Raw genomic sequence first — 18,381 nt, forward strand, 5'->3', positions numbered from 1 at the left:
CCAATTTCTTTATCTGGCTGTTCTTTGAACCACTCGTATGGAAAGTCATCCTCAGAGTCACACTGATCATTGACATCATCAGATTGTTCAACTGAATTTCGTGTTCGTGGCCTGCGTGCTTTTGGCAAATCTGCCGTTCTTCTTCCTCACTACCACTATTGGAGACGAGAATGGAGACTCGGATTCTCGGATCACTCCAGCTTGAAGCAGTTCTTGTAAATGCTTACGGACAGCCTCCACGTCATGGGGATGTATGGGGCGGGCTCTGTGCTTAAATGGCGTCTCGTCTGAGAGCTTGATTTGGTGCTTAACCCGATCAGTTTTGCCGAAGTCAAGATCATTCTGTGCAAACACTTCAGGCATGCTGTTCAGTTTAAGGGTGATACGTTCTTTCCATTCAGCAGGAACCGGAGGAATCACTGAAGTTGAATGTGATGTCTGACTTCTGGGGAGAGTCTGATTTTGAGGTAAGTACACTATGCTCTTGTGAGAGAACTTTCTGAAAGGCACTGATCTCACCAATAATACATCTTTGGGGGACAATAACATCATGGTCTGACTCGTTGGTAAGTACTACTGGGACTTTGCATGGCTTGTTAGTGGGCAAATCAACAAGACAGGTTTTCACCAGCAGACCACCTGGCAATGAAGATGTGGAAGGGTGCTCCAGAACTACTGATTTCTCCATAGTGAACTCACTGACTGCAACACAACCTTCCAAGACCACAGTTTGGCCAGCTGGGACCAACTGGGGGCCTTTTCCATGCAGCTTCACCAACCCAAGGTTACCATCTTTACTTTGTTGCTGCCTGAGCTCAAGGACTTTGAGCACTGCCTTGTAGCCATGCTCTGCTGGCTGCTGCGCCTCAGGAGCAGTGTCACAGTAGATCTCATACAGTACATCAAGTGTGTTGGTACCTATCAGCATGAGTGAGTCAGAAGCAGCATGAACATCTGGAACCACCAAGGCGAGTGTTGGCACCTCTATTTCCACTCCTACGAACTCTTTGGGGAAAGTGACACTCAGCTCAGTGTATCAGAGATCAGGTACGCACTGACCATTGGCTCCCTGAACTTCAGGTAAGTCGAACAGTGGTTTGATTTCATGTCCAGCAAGGTGTTGCTGATAGAAGGACTGAGGGACCGTGGTAACTTGGGAGCCCGTGTCCAGTAAGCAGATTGTGGAGCTCCCCTTCACTTCCACTCGTGCCGTGCTCTTTGTGCCTACTAAACCTTTAGGTAGCTTGAACGGACGACCTCTTGTGCAAGACTGTTTCAGTATGGCACGTTGCTTGGGTTCAGTGGGACATGTTTGACTAATATCAGTTCCTGTCCGTCCCTCGACAGGAACTGGACTTAGTTTAAAGGAAAAGTAGGGGTGTTCTGTGCTTCCCACAACTGCTGTCGTTGTCTCAGCTCTTTTCGTTTTGCCGCTACCAGGGCAGGGTTGGCATCAGACTCACAGGTGGCAACGACGTGCCCGTCCTCCCCACAGCGGAAACAGTACCAAGGTTTTGGCTTGGAAGTTGCACCCTTGTGAGAAGGTAAGTTGGTTTCTGTGGTTGCATGGTCAGGTTTTTGTGTGTTTGTCATTTTTGAAGTTTCTCTTTTGGGAGACACTGTCTTTTTCTTTTTCATGAAGCATGTTAGCTGACTTTTCAAGTCTGCAACTTGTTTCCTTAGCTCATCTATGGTACTAGTGTCTGGCTTAGCTTGGTTCTCACCACAGTTACACACAGTTTGCACATGGGACACAGTTTTCTGCTTTGTGGTACCTAAGTGTTGTTTCATTCGCACAGCCTTGGCTTCTTGCCTATCTTCCTCAGTACGTAAAAGCATTAAGAGTTCAGTGAATGATGGGGGGTTCTGTTTTTTGTGTTCCAGGTGGAGGTCATTAAGTAGAACATTGTCCCAACAGCCCCTGCAAAACCGTCGGAGTAAGTGACTGTCTGCGTCCTGTGCTGGGACGCCTCCTCTGCGCACAGCTTTACACAGAGCAACTTGAAGACGCTGCAGGTAGGAAGACGTTTTTTCTCCAGAGTCCTGGAATGTGTTCATGAACCGCACAAACAGTTCCTCCCCATCTTCAACGGTGGCAAATGCAGAGTCTAACATTTGCAGATAAGCCGTAGGGGATGCTTCAGGACCAAGATGCCTAACAACATCAGAAGCTGGGACAAGAAGACTCTCAAGGATTTTCCTGGTTTTCTCAAGGTCAGAAACAGAAACATCCTTCATCATCAAATCAACATGAGACCGCCAAGTGTCATAATCAACCTCACTGTATGGTCTAGGTATTTTCCCAGAGAAAGCTCTCAATCTCAGAGTGGGATGAGGGTGTGAGGGTTTGTCTTCGCTCCTCACAATGTGCTCCACCACTATCTTTTGCACCTCAGGTGGGTTGAGTTCACTGGGGCTCAGAGTCATGGGTGTCTTTGAGTTAAAGGAAGGAACAGTTGTCCTCTGACATCCGAGAGACCAAGTTCGATGAGAGGGGAAATATCAACCAGTTGTTGTGATGGAACGTCTTGCTGGCTGGGCTCTGCAGCCTGCTCAACTTCCTGCAGGTGTTGGGGGGAAGTAGTGTACTCGCTGGATCCAGCACCCTGAATAGACTCTTCTATTTGGGACATTACCTCCTTTAATACCTCCTCAAAGTCCTTTCCACTAAGCTTGGTTTGTCAAGGTAAGTTTGCGTTACATTGCTGCCTACTTGTTGTGTGTAGACACTTGCAAGGGCTCGAACATGGCAGGTGATATCAGGACTGTCTGGAAATGGGTGAGTATAAGGCAAGAGAGGTTCTAATGCTTGTACAGCAGTGCCGTGGTTATACTCTATCAGGTTTGTATGAAACTCTGTAGTTGGGTCATCTATCTTTACAGTCCTACTGATTGAACCATACCTCTTCAAAAAGTCAAAAATGTCTTCATCTTTCTCTGATCCTGTCAACCCACTCACTATGACTGCATTTGGAACTTCAATTTATCAATAATATCCATTTTCTATTAGTGTGTCAAGTTATCATGCAGTAACAAAAGCAGTTTGTTCCAGGTAACTGTTTGGAAATGAACTAGGCTCCTGGCTGGCTCTGCCACGTTTTTGTTGTAACCCTTTTGAGAGGGGAATAGAAATGGATTACTCTATATAATGATTGTTTAGGCCAATGAGATCAGAAGTGCTATGTTCGACTACGGAGCACAATTGTACCTTCTTTGAGAAACAAAAAACGCTTCCCTTTTAATAAATGAATGGGAAGGATAAGCAAAACATAAAAATGCACACTTTTGAAAATGACACGAATCTTACCCGGGTAAGTAGAAAAATAAAAAATGTAAATAAAGTCACAGCTGTGATATAAAGTTCTGAATGTCCCCCCTGTTTTCAGTCAGTTCAGTTCAGTTTCAGTTTTGGTTCAGTTCGGTCCACTGAGGAAAGTGGAGAGAGTTTGTCCTACCGCACAGTTGGTCTGTGTGTGTGTGTGTGTGTGTGTGTGTGTGTGTGTAAGTATGAAGTGCCGAATTCTGCAGGCGCCGTATCTCTAAATCTCCACTGGGTTGTGGCTCGCCATCAACATCTCGATCCAGGCTCCAACATCCAGGTAGATCAAAGGTTCAAAGAGGTCCAACAAAAAAACCCGACCGATGCGTTTTCTTCGTGAGGGAGACGTCAGGTCTCTCCGACTGCACTCCCACAGGTCCAGGGCTCCACACTGGATTATTTCGATGAATTTTTAATCCGTTTTAACGACTTTTATTTCAGTATTTTGACGAGGTAGGTATCCTTCTCGACGCAAGGTTTGCTCTCTCTCCTTCCAGCAGCTCAAGGTGAAGTGAACTCTGTTCCGCGCAGGTCAGTAGTCTGAGCTTCTTCCCGATTGGCTGACAGCACGTCTCCAACCCATCTCCTTCAAAATAACTTCCTATTTATTTTATCTTTATCTCAATTTAATTGCTTTTTAGATGAATATCAGTTTTTAATCTTTAACATTAATAACGTACTTCATGAACTTATTTTTTTTAATATAAATTTAGCTCTTTTTAATACAGATTTTTAACCTTGGTTACACCGTGGTAGCCGTTTTGGTTCAGGGTGCCTCTCACTCTGTACAAGTCACCGACTCTGGAACCATCCTCTCACCTACTTGACGGTGTACGAAGATCCTGCGTGATGAACCGAAGATTTGAAATTTTCATTCATCAGTCCATAATACCTTCTTCCAGTCTTCAGTAGGCGGTGTTTCATGCCCCAGGCGAGCCTCTTTGTCTTATTCTGACATCTTAGCAATGGCTTTCTTGCTGCAACTCATCCTGTCAAACCTGCAGCTCGAAGTCTTCTCTTCACAGTTGAAACTGAGACTTGCTTACTACGACCACTATTAAGCTGTGCTTGAAGCTGTTGTCCTGTGAGCCGCCTATCACACAACTCTCAGAAACTTGTCCTCTGATTCAGTTGTGGCTTTGGGTCTGCCAGACCTCTTCTTGTCAGAGTTTCCCCCTGTTTCTGAGTGCCTTTTGATGGTGAAGAAAACTGTACTCACTGACACTTTGACTTTCTTTGCAATTCCCCTGTAGGAAAGACCTATATTTTTAAGTGTTACGATGGTCTGTCTCTCTCCCATTGTTAATTGCCTTTTTCTCGCCATTTTTGTAGCAACACACTACTTTCTGCAGTACAATACTGTGCACCTGATGCTCATGAGGGACTGGTACCACAGTGTGTTCCAGCACTGCTTTTATGCAGACAGAGGGGGTTGTAAGTAACCAAGAAAAGTTGGAAGACCTGTAGGAATTAGTAGCACCAGCTTTCAAGGCTGATTCAACCTTTATTGCTGCAGAACAGCTTTAAATTGTTTACCCACTTCATGTTCCCTGAAAGAGGCCTTTGTTGTATAATTCTGAAATGTACATTATTTTTCAGTTTTGGGTAACCAAACCTTTTTTTTTTTTTTTTTTTTTTTTTTAATAAAACCTCTGGCTGTTCAGTACTTACCTTTGTACCATTTCAAGCTATTCATTAGACTTGCACGACTTGAATTGCAATAAATAACTGGAAAAATTAAGGTGTTCTAAAACTTTTGACCGGTAGTGTACATTAGAAATGTACAAACAAATAGAAACAAATGGCAGGAAATGGGACAAATAACAGTGATTTTTGTCAGTATAAATTAAAGTAACTGTTAATATTTTGAAACTTGAATTAATATTTTATTGTGACATTTTGCAAAAGACTGTTATGATAGTCAAGCTCATACTCATTACATTAATACAATCTTGTAATTGCCAGATTTGAATGTTGTAATACTTGTGAGAAGATAATGTGCTTTAGTAGTTTACTAGTATTCTGTGAGTATTCGGATACTTTAAACCAGCCTTTCTGAAGTACCACTTTGTCAATAAATACCACATTTTTTCACTATACTCTTTAATGAACAAGTTACAGTTGAAAATGTTACAATATTGAATTGGAGACTTATTCTACTGCAAAACTGTAAAGATCGTGTGAAAAGGTTGTTTTTTTTTTCTTCTACCAGAGTACAGTGGCCTGTACAGCACTGTAATATTGACGGCCCGTTGTCTACGGCTGAGCTCACTTCCAACGGCAAAGGTGTTGAGAAAAGTAGGATGCTCTCCGTAACATGCATCTAACCATTTATACTGAGACACAAAGTGAAAAATTTACAGGCAGAAAAACAAGTCGTATTTGTGTACGGGCACCTCAACGACGAGCATCACGTCACGAGACGAGCTTCCAAAGACAGAAACACGTATACGACTCAAACACAAGTTTACATGCCGAAACGGAAACAAATCAAAACATGCATAACAGTTAGCTGAACATAGTTCAGAGTATCAGATGTGTCATAAGCACAATGCCATGAAGAGGCATTACTTTGGGCCCACACTCGGGTGCCACGCTGTCACACAGTGCCAGGAGGCCAGAGAGAAGGCGCTTCTTCAATACACACAAAGGTTCGCTCTCATCAGCTGCACGTGTTATTGCACAAGTATACATATTTGTACAATGTGACACGTGTGATGGCAAAGAAACCGTTGGGCTATATGTAGCTGGCTTGTGATGATTTCTATGACGAGCTCACGAGACTTTTCATCCCTCGACGGCCATTTTGAAAACTTTAGCGCCCTACCTGACGAGTACAATTGATCTACGATTAAAGAATTGGAGCAAAGTTAATTATAATTTAGTTTTTTTGGACTACACCAGCATTCAGTAAGCCACAGCCCGGTTATATCCGGAAAAGCAAATGTTACCTTTAGCTTAGTGAGTGACCAAACTGGGCTAACCGTTTTCTTAATTTAGAGGCTAGCTCGCTAACTGCTGCTACATTAAGATTTAACTGGTGCCTGGATACATTTTTGTCAAGGCAAAGGGTTAGTCATTCAAAGTGGCCGCCATGGGATGTCGCACTGACCGAAATAAATATAAAACATGGTCGGGGTCTGTCCACTCGGTTGGTAGCAACAATAGATGGTTCATCAGTTCAAGCATAGGTTTACAGTTTACGGTATAGCTGCTTAATTAGAAGGATTAAAAAAAACGCTTTGTGTGGAAAAATAGGCAGTAAACTAAATTTAACTGGAGCTCTTGTATTTAAACAAAAAAGCCAGCTTCAAACCCAAAAGCACATGTAAAGGGGTTGTGACACCTAAACATAGTAGGCACGCAACTCCTTTCTTTTATAACATATGTGAAATAATTGTCACAAAGCTTCTTCCACATGATTTAAAAGTTGGAACATCTCAGTTGGAACGGAACTGTTGTAAATGCACTTCATCATATAGCAATACATCAAGAGTGTTTAATACGGATCCACAAGTCCATGTACTGTATATAACACCAGCGACTTAGTTAATGATACAATTTGTATCAAACAAGGTTTTTCTCTGTCTAGCATGGATTCAGCTGGGATCTGCTACAGACGACGGTAGACGCTGTTAGCCAGCAGAGGAGTCTGTTAAATATATTTACACTACGTACAGGAGTCGTTTAACCGATGGCGAGGTGTTCTGTCTGTAGCAGATACCAGAGTTGACCCAAAATAAAGGGCCAGAGAGAAAGAGAGAGAGAGAGAGATGTCCCTTACTAAAACTAAGGTACACACGACAGGGTCACCCATCTCTACAGCTACAACTCTGACCAAAAAACTCAAAGTCGTCTCAAATGAGACGACTAGCTTTCCGACACCAATGGGAAAAACAAACAAAACACAAACGTCTGCACGACACACACTTAAGAGATTAAGATAAAACAGACTGAAGTTAAATAGCAGTTTGAAACATTTGATAACTGACTTCCAGGTGAGAAAATCCTTAGATTCTGCTCCCCATATGCACAGATGTATTTTCAAACGCTGTCTGACGCAGGTCTGAAACGTAAATATAGTGTGTAATACACAGCGTGTGAGTGTATTCCATAAAAAAATCTGAATCTGGTCTCAAAGGCAGGAGACATCACTAACTAATCCTTCAAGTGCCTTTTTGAATTTGATGCACAACTCGTCCTGCGTGTGAAAGACACATTAAGCTTCGGTATAAATAAACGAAAAGAATAACCAGGCAGTTCAAGAACAATCTCCTCACGTCACACTTTGAGTCATAGATTAAGCCAAATGACTCGCTCTCTATGTATTTTCTTATAAAGCCGATTTTAGTTGTTGCTGCGCAGTGACCGGAGCTGGAATTGGGATTATCGTCAGCATTTGATGTCCTTGAATCTTATGCATTGTCTCATTAATGTCACAAGAAAAATCTCTCCTTGCACGTCATCCAAAAACTTTATTCCTACGTCTTTCTTCAGTAGCCTGTCTGAGCTTTCTCTGCAAGGATGGCAGCCGCCAGCTGCTGAGGGTCTGTGATGTGGGGGCTTCTGGCCATCACCCGGCTCACCAGCTCAGATGGGAAGATGTTGCACAGGTTGACGTACACTTTCTCCCTTATGTCCCCGTAGCGGCCGTGCGCAGGGGATTCTGGGTGCTGCGGCATATAGGAGGGAGGGGTGTGGGAGGGCCTGGTGAGGTGAGAGCTGTGAGGTGGGTAATGCGAGAGAGGTGTGCTGGACGAATGAGGCGGGTGAGGAGAGTGGGACGAAGGCGCAGGGTGGCTTAGGTAACGTGTCGGGGACGGATGGAGAGCGGGGTGAGAGGAGTGGAGCTGGGAGTAGCCATCCTGCGCCCATGGAGGGGTGTTCCACGAGGACTGGCGTGTGTCGGGCAGACTCTGATAGGTTGACGGTTCATACCTGGACGGTGGCAACAGCGGCTGCCTGTAGTACGTGTCCCAGCTGGGCAAAGCTTTTGGCAGGTGGTGATGATGCGATGCAGAGAGATGTTCATATAGGTGCGAGTCGGACACACTCTCCGCTCGTGTCGGGGCCAGGCAGCGACCAAGAGGAGACCCTGGAGGATGAGGGTTGGACTGGGGTAGAGAGTGGTAGTCGCCTGGGCAGCTGGATCGTGCAGCCAGTGGCTGGTGTTGGAGATGAGGGGGGAGAGGGTAAAGGCGGCGCTTTGGCGGCGCCTCTGGGGGGGGCTGATCATGAGCACAGCTCTGCCCGCGTGCTGCACTGAGGTGGTAGGCGTGTACTCCTGTATTGGATGCGTGGCTGTGTTGGATGTTTGTATATTCAGCAGGATGAAGGCTACAAAGTTCATGGTTTGATGTGGCGTGGTGGGAATACAGGCGGCCGTGGGGATTGGCAAAATGGATGCCGTCTTCCAGTAAGGTGTCGGGGGGACATCCCAGACACGACCTCTCGCTGTACGAGTCACAGCTGCTGCCACAGCTGACACTGCTCTCGCTGCCACACTCGGAGCCTGCTGAGCCCATGGAGCCCATGGAGCCCAGCCGCAGGTCTGTGTCATTGGGGAAGCGACAGTCTGGGCTCCGTCTGGAGGAGAGGCTCAAGCCGGAGTACGCACGTGTTACTGAGTAGTAGCTTAAGTCTGGAGACTCACAGTGAGGATAAAGATCATGGCTGGGCGGTGGCAGGTGACTATGGGGTGTCACTGCTCTGGACTGTTGCTCCTGCAGAAGGGTAAGACCGGATGGAGGACCTCCAGGGGCCGAGGACATGGGTATACTTCCGCTGCAGCTGATGCTGCTGCTGGAACTGCTACTGCTGCTGCCGCCACACGTGCTGTTCTTCTGGCCTTCTGCCCGCCCTTTAGCCAGTAGCTTCTCCTCAGCGTCACTGTACGACAGAGCCCTGATGCTGGGGTCAGATTGCCTTTTTGGGGCACCTTTTTTGGCTTCAATGCTGCCCGCTGGCACGCTGTGGCTCTTCACCAGCCCGGTGTCCCCCTGGTTCTTGGAGGTGACGCAGGTCTTGGCACTGGCACGCAGCTCATCAGCCACAGCCCGCTGAGGCTGAGCACCTCTCTCAGGGTGGTAGTACTTACACTTGTGGCCGTAAGTGCACTTCTTTCCTGGAGGTAAGACAAAATCGCCAAGTTTAATTTAGCACAGGTAGAAACAAATGTATGTGTTTTTTTTTTGTTTTTTTTTGGTGCATATTTGTGTTCTCACCATATGGACAAGGCTGCTTCTTCTGTTCAGGCATGACAGGTCTTTTCCTCAGGAAGTTGTCCAAGCTGGGGCCGTGGCGACCAAGAGGGTCATCTGGTGGCATGAATCTGGAACAAGGAATATAAAATTAAATCACTGCTGTTTAAATGATAATGCTGTTTTTAATGTCGAAGCATAGTTTTTCAGGTGTCGCCACGGGATGAAAAGACATGTCAACGTTGGTGAGGCCCTTGTTTAGGTAAATAACGTCGATATACATCGATGCACCCAATGTTCAATCCAAATGATCTGTCTTTAGACGTAGAATGCATAAATGTTTTGTTCACTGTTGAAAAAGCTCAAAATGTTCTTTAAGAAAATATCGATGTATCAATTTATAAAAATACAAAGACCGATTAATAATAAATTCATTAACAGACATGATAAAATAAACTTTAGGCAAGTGTCATGTGTCATTTTATTTGTTACACCAGAATGTCAGATCTGTCTTTTTCTATTTCACTCAGTTCTCTTCCGATTAACATTTTAAATGTCACAGCTCTTTTGACACCAAATCATCAAATCTGTGATATTTACGAAGCTCCGCTCTCTCTAATCCACCCCTACTTACTTGTCATTAACAAAGGAGTACATGAGCAGCCGTTCGTCTATGAACTTCTTCCACTCTGGCTTCTCATTAGCCAGGTCTCTGTAGTTGTCATTGGAGACAATGATGCCGTCTGACTCATAGGCCAGCTTGACAATGAAGCGGTCGTCATAGCAGACCACGCGCCGACCTTGGACTCGCCGCGAGGGAGTGAAGACGAGGATTTTTTCCTTCTCGAGGCGACGCAAGATCTCCTGATCTGTGGAGGAGAGAGTAAGGTTGATGAAAACGCCAGAATAACATTTTGGACTTGGTGACGAGTGTTCCTGTCAAACAGCCTCTTGCTCTGACCTGTTATAGGGGCGTCGGGTCGGGACTGCTCTTTCCTCCACGCCGGCACAAACACTGTGATGTCGTGGTGGCCACGCTCTAAGAACCAGTCCACAGCCAGCTGGATGCCCTGACAGGAAAACACTTCCTTGTTGCCATGGCTACAGAACAAAGTGAACAGGCGAAAGGTCAGTTTGGTTTTAGTGTTAGCCTTAATGAGAACTTTCACTTATGTCAACACAAATGCAAAGACGTACTGGTATTGTAACTGTTGCCCTACGCTGCTCACCTCATAGCTACATTGCTGCCGTCCACCACAATCGGCCGCAGGTTGTCCTGGTCACATGTAGAGTCTGAAAGACAGGGCGAGTCTGACCGCTGGCCATCCAGCACGTCAGAACAACCGCAGGAGGATGAGGAGGAAGAAGAGGATGAAGTAGAGGCTAACGATGCCGTTGGCTGCTCGCCGTCTGATTTGGTTCCCAGTTTGACCAGCTCTCCCAGGATGTCATTGATGAGGGTGTCGGGGCCAAGCTTGGACAGCACCAGTCGCACCGTCTCCTCAGAGTAGCCTAGCTTCAGGGCAAAGTCCAGCTTGGCCTGGTACTCTTTCCCACCGGCTTCAGAAGCTGGCAATGATGTGGAGGGATTGGGTGGAGGTCCAGGCGGGTGCTCAAATAGGGTGTTGAGTGTAGACCGAGTGAGGGTGTCGCGTTCAAGCTCTGTCGATATTTCACATGGGGGCTCAGGAGGGCCCTCGGTGCCTAAGTCCACGCACGGGGTCCGACAGAGCGGCTGGTGGGCGCTCTTGCTGTGAGTCGACGCTCCCTCTCCTCCGTCCGAGTCGGTGCCTGCGGCGAGGGTGGGGCTCGAGGACTCGCACTCTGTGTCTGACCCATCCTCCTGCACAACCAGTGGAGGGCGACTGGCGGAGCTCTCCCCCTGCTCCTCCATAACAGGTGGCCCGTCGGTGCCGCCAGCCTGCCGGTCAGCCCCTGCTACGTGGAGATACTCCAAATCCAGCCCCGGGTCGAGGATATGGCCTGCTCCTGCCTCCACATGGTCCTTCTGACCCATGGATCTGTCAGAGACATCCAGCACACTGGGCTGACTGCTGCCCTCTCATAAAGCTCGACTCATTGGTGCCTAAGGAGACACAAAAGATGGAATCTGTTATGTCAATGTATATATATGACGGGATGACACAGATATTTCCAGGGAAACTAGGTAAATCCCGACTTAAGCGTATATTGGGGACAATTCGTTGAGTATAAGTTACGCCATCTGCCGAGGACATCATTTGCAAAAGGAGACGTTGCGTTAGACTGTGTTGAAGCATGAAAACATTGACTCAACGCTGACTGTACTCTTAGGCAAATCAAACTTTTAACCTTTGTTTTTCTAGGGAAATTTTGCCGCAACGCTCCAAGCTGATGATGTTTACACTGGCTGTCTGGTGCAGCTGGGGACTCAACAGGCACAGGCCGGCAGACACAAAGAGCCGATGGGGCCTCTCACCCTAATTAATGGACTCCCGCGTTTTTTTGTTTTTTTTTTAAGTCTGGCCTCAGTGAGTTTTTACAGCGCCACGCCACAGCACATTAATATACGGGGGAACAGAGGGTGAAAAGACACCAAGCCGTTAGTGTTGGGGCTGATGGACCACCCCCCCCCCCCCTCGTACTACCTGGCAATTAAGGTCCATATGCTTCTTCGCGCTGGGGTGGTGGAGTCGCTCATTAAATAACGGAGGGGCTCTGAGGCTGTGAAGCCAATCAGCACGTAGCATTCTGATCTGTTATAAAGAGGTTAATCTGAAGTAAAACAATATTAGCAAATTGTCAGAATCCTTAATCCCAGAAAACAGCTGATATTATCAGGACAACACAGATGACGGAGGGGGGGAAGTGACTTATATATGGTGGGAGAGGGGAGGACTGTGAGGAGGGGTGGGGTGGAGTGAGTGTGCATTTTATGAAAAACGGCTGCCTAGCAACGAGGCTGAGCTACTGTTGCTAAGCTACAGCTGTTGAAAGCATTCTCCCCTTCCAAATGCCAAGACAGAGGCAGCAGCAGCGTTCAGTCGGTGACCCGTCTAACACGCAGTACAAAAAAAAGAAAAAGTCTTGTGTCTGTGGGGGAGGGAGGGAGGGAGGACGGACGGACGGAGGCGGCGGAGGGGCTTAAAGTGTGCCTCGCTGGCAAACGCACCCAGCCACCCAAGACAACAATGGGCCTGCAGGAGTGATGAGGACTGGGACCTTGGCATCAACCGCTGTGGGCGTCGATGGCGCCCAAGAACACACATACGGCGTCTACCTCACAAAGTGACTCATGCTGCTGTGGAGAGGCTCACAAGAATACAACTAAGTGTCTTGATCGGTGCCATTGTTAAGTCCTGTGACATTTAATCAGTCAGAGCAAATCTGACGGGACGTCCAGCCTTGTTCTTTAACGTTTCCCCAAGACAACTGTTCAGTCAAATTACGAATTATACTGATTAACTAGAAGAGATCTCCTGGTATTGCTATGATACTGTGCTTATGTACTTGTAAAAGCTACCTAACGTTACAGCCCGTTAGCTGCACATGTAGGTAGGTGGGGTAATGTGCCTCCAAGCCTATTTGCCAATAACGTCAACAATCCAAAAACAAGAGTCTTAGAAGTATTCTCAGTGTGGGGGAAGTTGTAAAACTCATTGAGCGCCTGCACTGTTACTTGAGCTGACAAATTGTGACATTGGTGCATCACTATTAATTATTTAAATGCTTTCTGTGCAGTGTAGGGAAACAATTACTCTTACAACAACTTTAACCCCCAGTAAATCAGTCTGCACAGAACCAGTCATAACCCTTAACGGTAGACTGTTTGCTATTGAGGAGAGTTTTTAAAGTCTTCCAGCTTGGCCCAGGCTCTTCGGAATAAACCATTCACTGCTTAGTGAAATCCCCAAATCAGGCTCAGTGTTAACGGCCCAACGACGGAGCAACCTCATCGCACCGTCTCCAGGCTGAGTGGGTGCATCTTTCAAACATCAGCCGGCCAAGCTCCCACACACACACACACACACACACACACACAGCAGCCCTGCTGGATTTGACGGAGGCAGTAATGAATATGTAACACTGTCCTTACAGCGCTTTGTATGTGGGAGCTTTGTGCTAGTGTGTGCAGCGGGTGAGGGAGGGGGGTAAAGGGTCTGAAAGGAGTTCTGGGAGGGGCAAAGGAGTACAGAGCGCTGTCTGGCGGTGCATCACTGCATGTCCATCACTGCGCTCAAGTTATTGTAAAGATAAATAATCCGCCGGGGTAATATTATGTGTGTGTGCATCTAGACGGAGTGCTAGGATTTCCCCGCCAGCAGCAGGCCGACAGATGTTTGCTGAACTGTACTCGCTGCCGGTGTCTCCCCCGCACAAACAGCGCTGACACACAGTTTCCGAACATCTAGAGCCGAAGAACTTCCTCCAGGATCATGTGATGCAAATTTAAAAAAAACAACAACCTTTTTCTTCTGTTAACTAGAGCCAGAACCACACAACACAGGCATCCCACCACTCACCCCTGCATCAACTTCATATCAAGACAGATCAAATTTGTAACAGCTGCAGACGAAGTTTAAGCAGGTGCTGCAAAGTCTTATCACTCATGGCTGCACAGCAAGATTCCTTTTAGTGTAGTGGTTAAACTGATGTTTATGAAACACCCTGTGTTACAGCTCAAACCCGGCCTCTTCTCTGAAATATTTCACATACAAAACAGAATCTAATGCAGAAAGCAACTTTTTTATACTTAACTGTAGCCTCTGCTCTATTTCAAATTCAGGGGAATGCAGTTAAGTATCAAACTATGTCAGAATAAGAGTGAATTACAATGCTGCAGCCCAGCACAGGCCCAACCAGCCTGGGAAATGACAAACTGTCATGCAGGTAAGCCTACTGTAAGCTCTGGCTCTTTCATTCATAACAGCAGGCCCAGTTTCAGTGAGAGAACGATCAGACAAGCCACAAAAAGGTTTCTAATTTAAAGCATTAGCGTATAGACTCCGTCACACTTACCAGGCTAAAAAACAATGAAGAAAACAAATTCGATTGGCTCATTTCCACATAATTAAATCCTTGGAAAAACAGATGAAAAAACGCTGCAGGTGAAACCTGAACCAGAACAAGTCCCAAAGTTCGCACAGCGGCCACATCCGATGCTGGTGTTTGTCCTTGCTGCAGCTAAAGTACAGATCACCAAACTCCAGTCTGCGCTGGCCGTCTGAGTGTTTCACAGAGCTGTGTTTTTTCTCCACAGAAGCAGGCAAGTTGGACAATGAGTGGCAGAACAGATGGAGCAACAATGTCTGCCATTCCCTCGTTCAGACTGGCTCCTGTTCCTCCAATCGGAGAGCAGCGGTGTCACAATGAGACGCAGAGACAAGAGGAGGAGGAGGAGGAGGAGGAGGGGAGTGGCTGTGGGCAGATGCCTGCAACACCCAGTCTCCCCGAGGCACGCGTATTCAACGTGCACCAGCGCACACACAAACGCACACACTCCTTCCCTCGGCCTCAAAGGGCTTCCCCTCTGTGGCCGATGAATCAACGAGGGGTGGGCGGCCGAACAATAGAGCTGCACAATGGGAGGCTGGGGAGGGCAGCTGCAGTGTGAGGGCTGGTGCTATTACGGCCTGGGGCAGCAATGGAGAACACCTGGCTACAGAGCACCACAGTCACTCTCCTCTCTTTGTCTGGTGCTGGGGGTGGGGGTGGTGGTGGTGGTGGCGTTGGAGGGGGTTCAACAGAAAGAAAGGACCAAGGCTGCCTGAAAGACTAGTGTGGCCTTTAAGAGAGTGCAAGAGGAAAGAGGAGAGTGTGGCGAGCCTGAAAGAGAGAAAGGACCAATGTGGGGGGTGAGAGACATCAAAAAGTTTTATGTCCCAATGAGTGTGAGGAGGGGATCTGCTCCGCATTGTTGCGGCACACTTAGGGCAGATGACTGGGAAGCACAAATCTTTGCCTTTCTGTCTTGTATGTGATTAAGAAAAGCATTTGAATAAACCGAAAGATCCAGTCCACATTCATGTAAATATGTGTGCAAATATGTGGCACCAGTGTCACACAAGCTACCCATCCAGAATGGAGGAAAGAGGGTGAGCTATTATGGATACAACAAGTAAATAAATGGCACACCGAAAGGCAGCAGACACTTAGGACAGCACTGCAAATGTATACCTTTAACTCACGGTTTAACAGGAAACGTTGAAAGGCACCAAGGCTATTTGAGAAGATTGCACATTTTGTAATTTGGAAAAGCATACATCCTGTCTCCCAACATCGTGTGGAAAATGTGCGCCGATCTGATGAGACCAAGATAAATGAGATCAAAATTGTAAAAGAAAAAAACAAATATATATATATATATATATATATATCAGTGGCAAAGTGTCATATCCACAGTAAGGCATGGTTTTAACAGCATCGTGCTTTTTGGCTGTATTCCTTAAGCTGCAATTGGGGCGTCAGTAAAGATGGAGGCAATATTGAAGAGATCCGGTCAGCTTTGGCACAGACCCTTTAAATCATACAAGGCAGACATTCAAAACAACATGAAATGACTTCAGCAATAGAAGGTTAATGTGTTGGAAAGACCCGACCAGAGTCCAGTCTTTAACAGAGATATACCAAGCTGATAGATTACAATTTCAAATATCAGTTCAATTGTAGTGTCACATTGGTTTTCCGTGGAACTGTATTGCAGTGGTGACGGAGTAAAAGAAAACACCCTCTATATAAACTGGCAAGGTGAGGAGACTTTACAGAGTAGCTGCAGCAGACATAAGACAGATAGTTTGAGCACACGTTATGTTTGAACACCCAATGTCAAGAGTGCATTGTACCACTTGTCTGGCCATACAGCGCAGGCAGTTTGAAGGTTGTAGGTTCAAGTCTTATGATAGTTGGTGTCAAATGTGCAAGAAATCATTATACCACTTGTCTGGCCGAACAGCGCAGGCAGTTTGAAGGTTGTTGGTTCAAGCAGTTGGTGGGTTTTGAAGTCCAGCACCCAATCTGAAGAGTCAAATGTGCAAGAAATTATACCACTTGTCTGGCCAAACAGCACGGGCTGTTAGAAGACTGCTTGGCAGTTTGAAGGTTCTCGGTTCGAGTCTTATGATGGTGGGTGAATTTTGAAGTCTCGTAGTCAAAGTGAAGAGTCAAATGTGCAAGAAATCAGTGTAGCTCTCGTCTGGCCAAACAGCGCGGGCTGTTAGAAGACTGCTTGGCAGTTTGAAGGTTCTCGGTTCGAGTCTTATGATGGTGGGTGAATTTTGAAGTCTCGTAGTCAAAGTGAAGAGTCAAATGTGCAAGAAATCAGTGTAGCTCTCGTCTGGCCAAACAGCGCGGGCTGTTAGAAGACTGCTTGGCAGTTTGAAGGTTACGGGTTCGAATCTTATGATGGTCGGTGGATTTTGAAGTCCAACACTCAAAGTGAAGGCTTAAAAGCGACAAGAAAGAAGGTTCAAGTGTGAAGGGTTCTCGGTGGCGTGGTGGGTTTCTACCGTGACTGGAAGTCGCAAGAGATTGGTTCGATTCCCATCCGTTCCCGGGGGCCTGGATCATCTAAGCAATCCTGCAGTAGCAGGCGTTGGGGGGGGCCGTTTCCCCCCCGGCGGTTTCTGAACAATATAAAGGGGGGGTTATGCTACCCAACACCACAGAATGCTGGGATTTTCCAGGAAGGGGAGGAGAGGGGAGGAGTCAGGGACAGGAAGGGGCGGAGTCGGAGACAGGAAGGGGCGGAGTCAGTGAGAGGAAGGGGCGGAGTCAGTGAGAGGAAGAGGAGGAGTCAAGATAGAGAAAGGGGCGGAGTCAAGAGATATGAAGGGGCGGAGTCAGGGACAGGAAGGGGCGGAGTCGGAGACAGGAAGGGGCGGAGTCAAGAGATATGAAGGGGCGGAGTCAGTGAGAGGAAGAGGAGGAGTCGGAGACAGGAAGGGGCGGAGTCAAGAGAGATGAAGGGGCGGGGTCAGGGAGAGGAAGGGGAGGAGTCGGAGACAGGAAGAGGGAGGAGTCAGGGAGAGAAAGGGGCGGGGTCAGAAATGCTAGGAAATATTTTATAAAAAAAATAAGCCTACCTAATCAGTTGGTAGTAGGCGCGGTCTTCCTAAGACCGCGCCTGCCAGCTAGCAGCACAAATCAAAACTCAAAATACAACCCAAGGCCAACAAACTTTGGACAAGCAATAAAAAAAAAAATGCAAAACAAAAAAAAAATTCATCCCTTTTACAAAATATTTTTTATGCTTATTACCACTTATAACAAGCAAATTACACATTGCTTATAACACACATATTACACATTAGTAACTGTTTATTACTGCTTATTACATGCCTATTACACAATGTCAATCACTACTAATTACACATGACATTTCATTTTTTGTCTTCCAGAACTTCTTAATGCCATCACAAACACTATCATATGAATGTCTATATGCACATATTCTATTCTTACAATTTCAAAATCACGTATGAATTACACAACTATTACAAACTATACCATAGGTGCACACGGTCACCGACGCCGTCACGACCTCCTTGCAGCTTTCGCCAACACAACCCTGCAGCTGATACCGATTACAACTCCTATTTTACATCCCATCTCTCTCTGCTAACGCTGTTCGAGCACTCACCGTGTCACGAGCCGCACAACGAGCTTTCTGTTGAACACAGGCAAACATCCCCATCGTACACGGCCGACGCAAAACATCCGGCCGGTTTGCGGCGTGACCCAGCCGAACTGCGTCAGGTTAAACACTAACCAAGCCACTTCCGCTCCGGTAAACTTCAAAATAAGATTCAACTCGATGCATATGAATGTTTTATAATTATGTAATTACTAATATATGTGTATTACGTGTTAATAATTGTGTAGTGG

At 46.6% G+C, this 18,381-nt stretch overlaps 1 protein-coding gene across 1 annotated transcript; it reads right to left on the bottom strand.

Annotated features, from left to right (window-relative positions):
* Positions 1-7,765: 7,765 nt before the first annotated feature.
* LOC311509415 (putative ribonuclease ZC3H12C) lies at positions 7,766-18,229 on the bottom strand. The gene is made up of 6 exons (XM_084574624.1): positions 18,137-18,229; positions 10,749-11,605; positions 10,481-10,620; positions 10,154-10,388; positions 9,544-9,650; positions 7,766-9,443 (listed from the first exon to the last, which is right to left on the bottom strand). Exons 2-6 carry the CDS (start codon positions 11,534-11,536, stop codon positions 7,813-7,815), a joined length of 2,901 nt encoding a protein of 966 aa, XP_084430750.1. The 5' UTR covers positions 11,537-11,605; positions 18,137-18,229; the 3' UTR covers positions 7,766-7,812.
* Positions 18,230-18,381: the final 152 nt, after the last annotated feature.

This window comes from Chelon labrosus (genome assembly GCF_963514085.1).
Source record: "Chelon labrosus genome assembly, chromosome: 24".
NCBI lineage: Eukaryota > Metazoa > Chordata > Actinopteri > Mugiliformes > Mugilidae > Chelon > Chelon labrosus.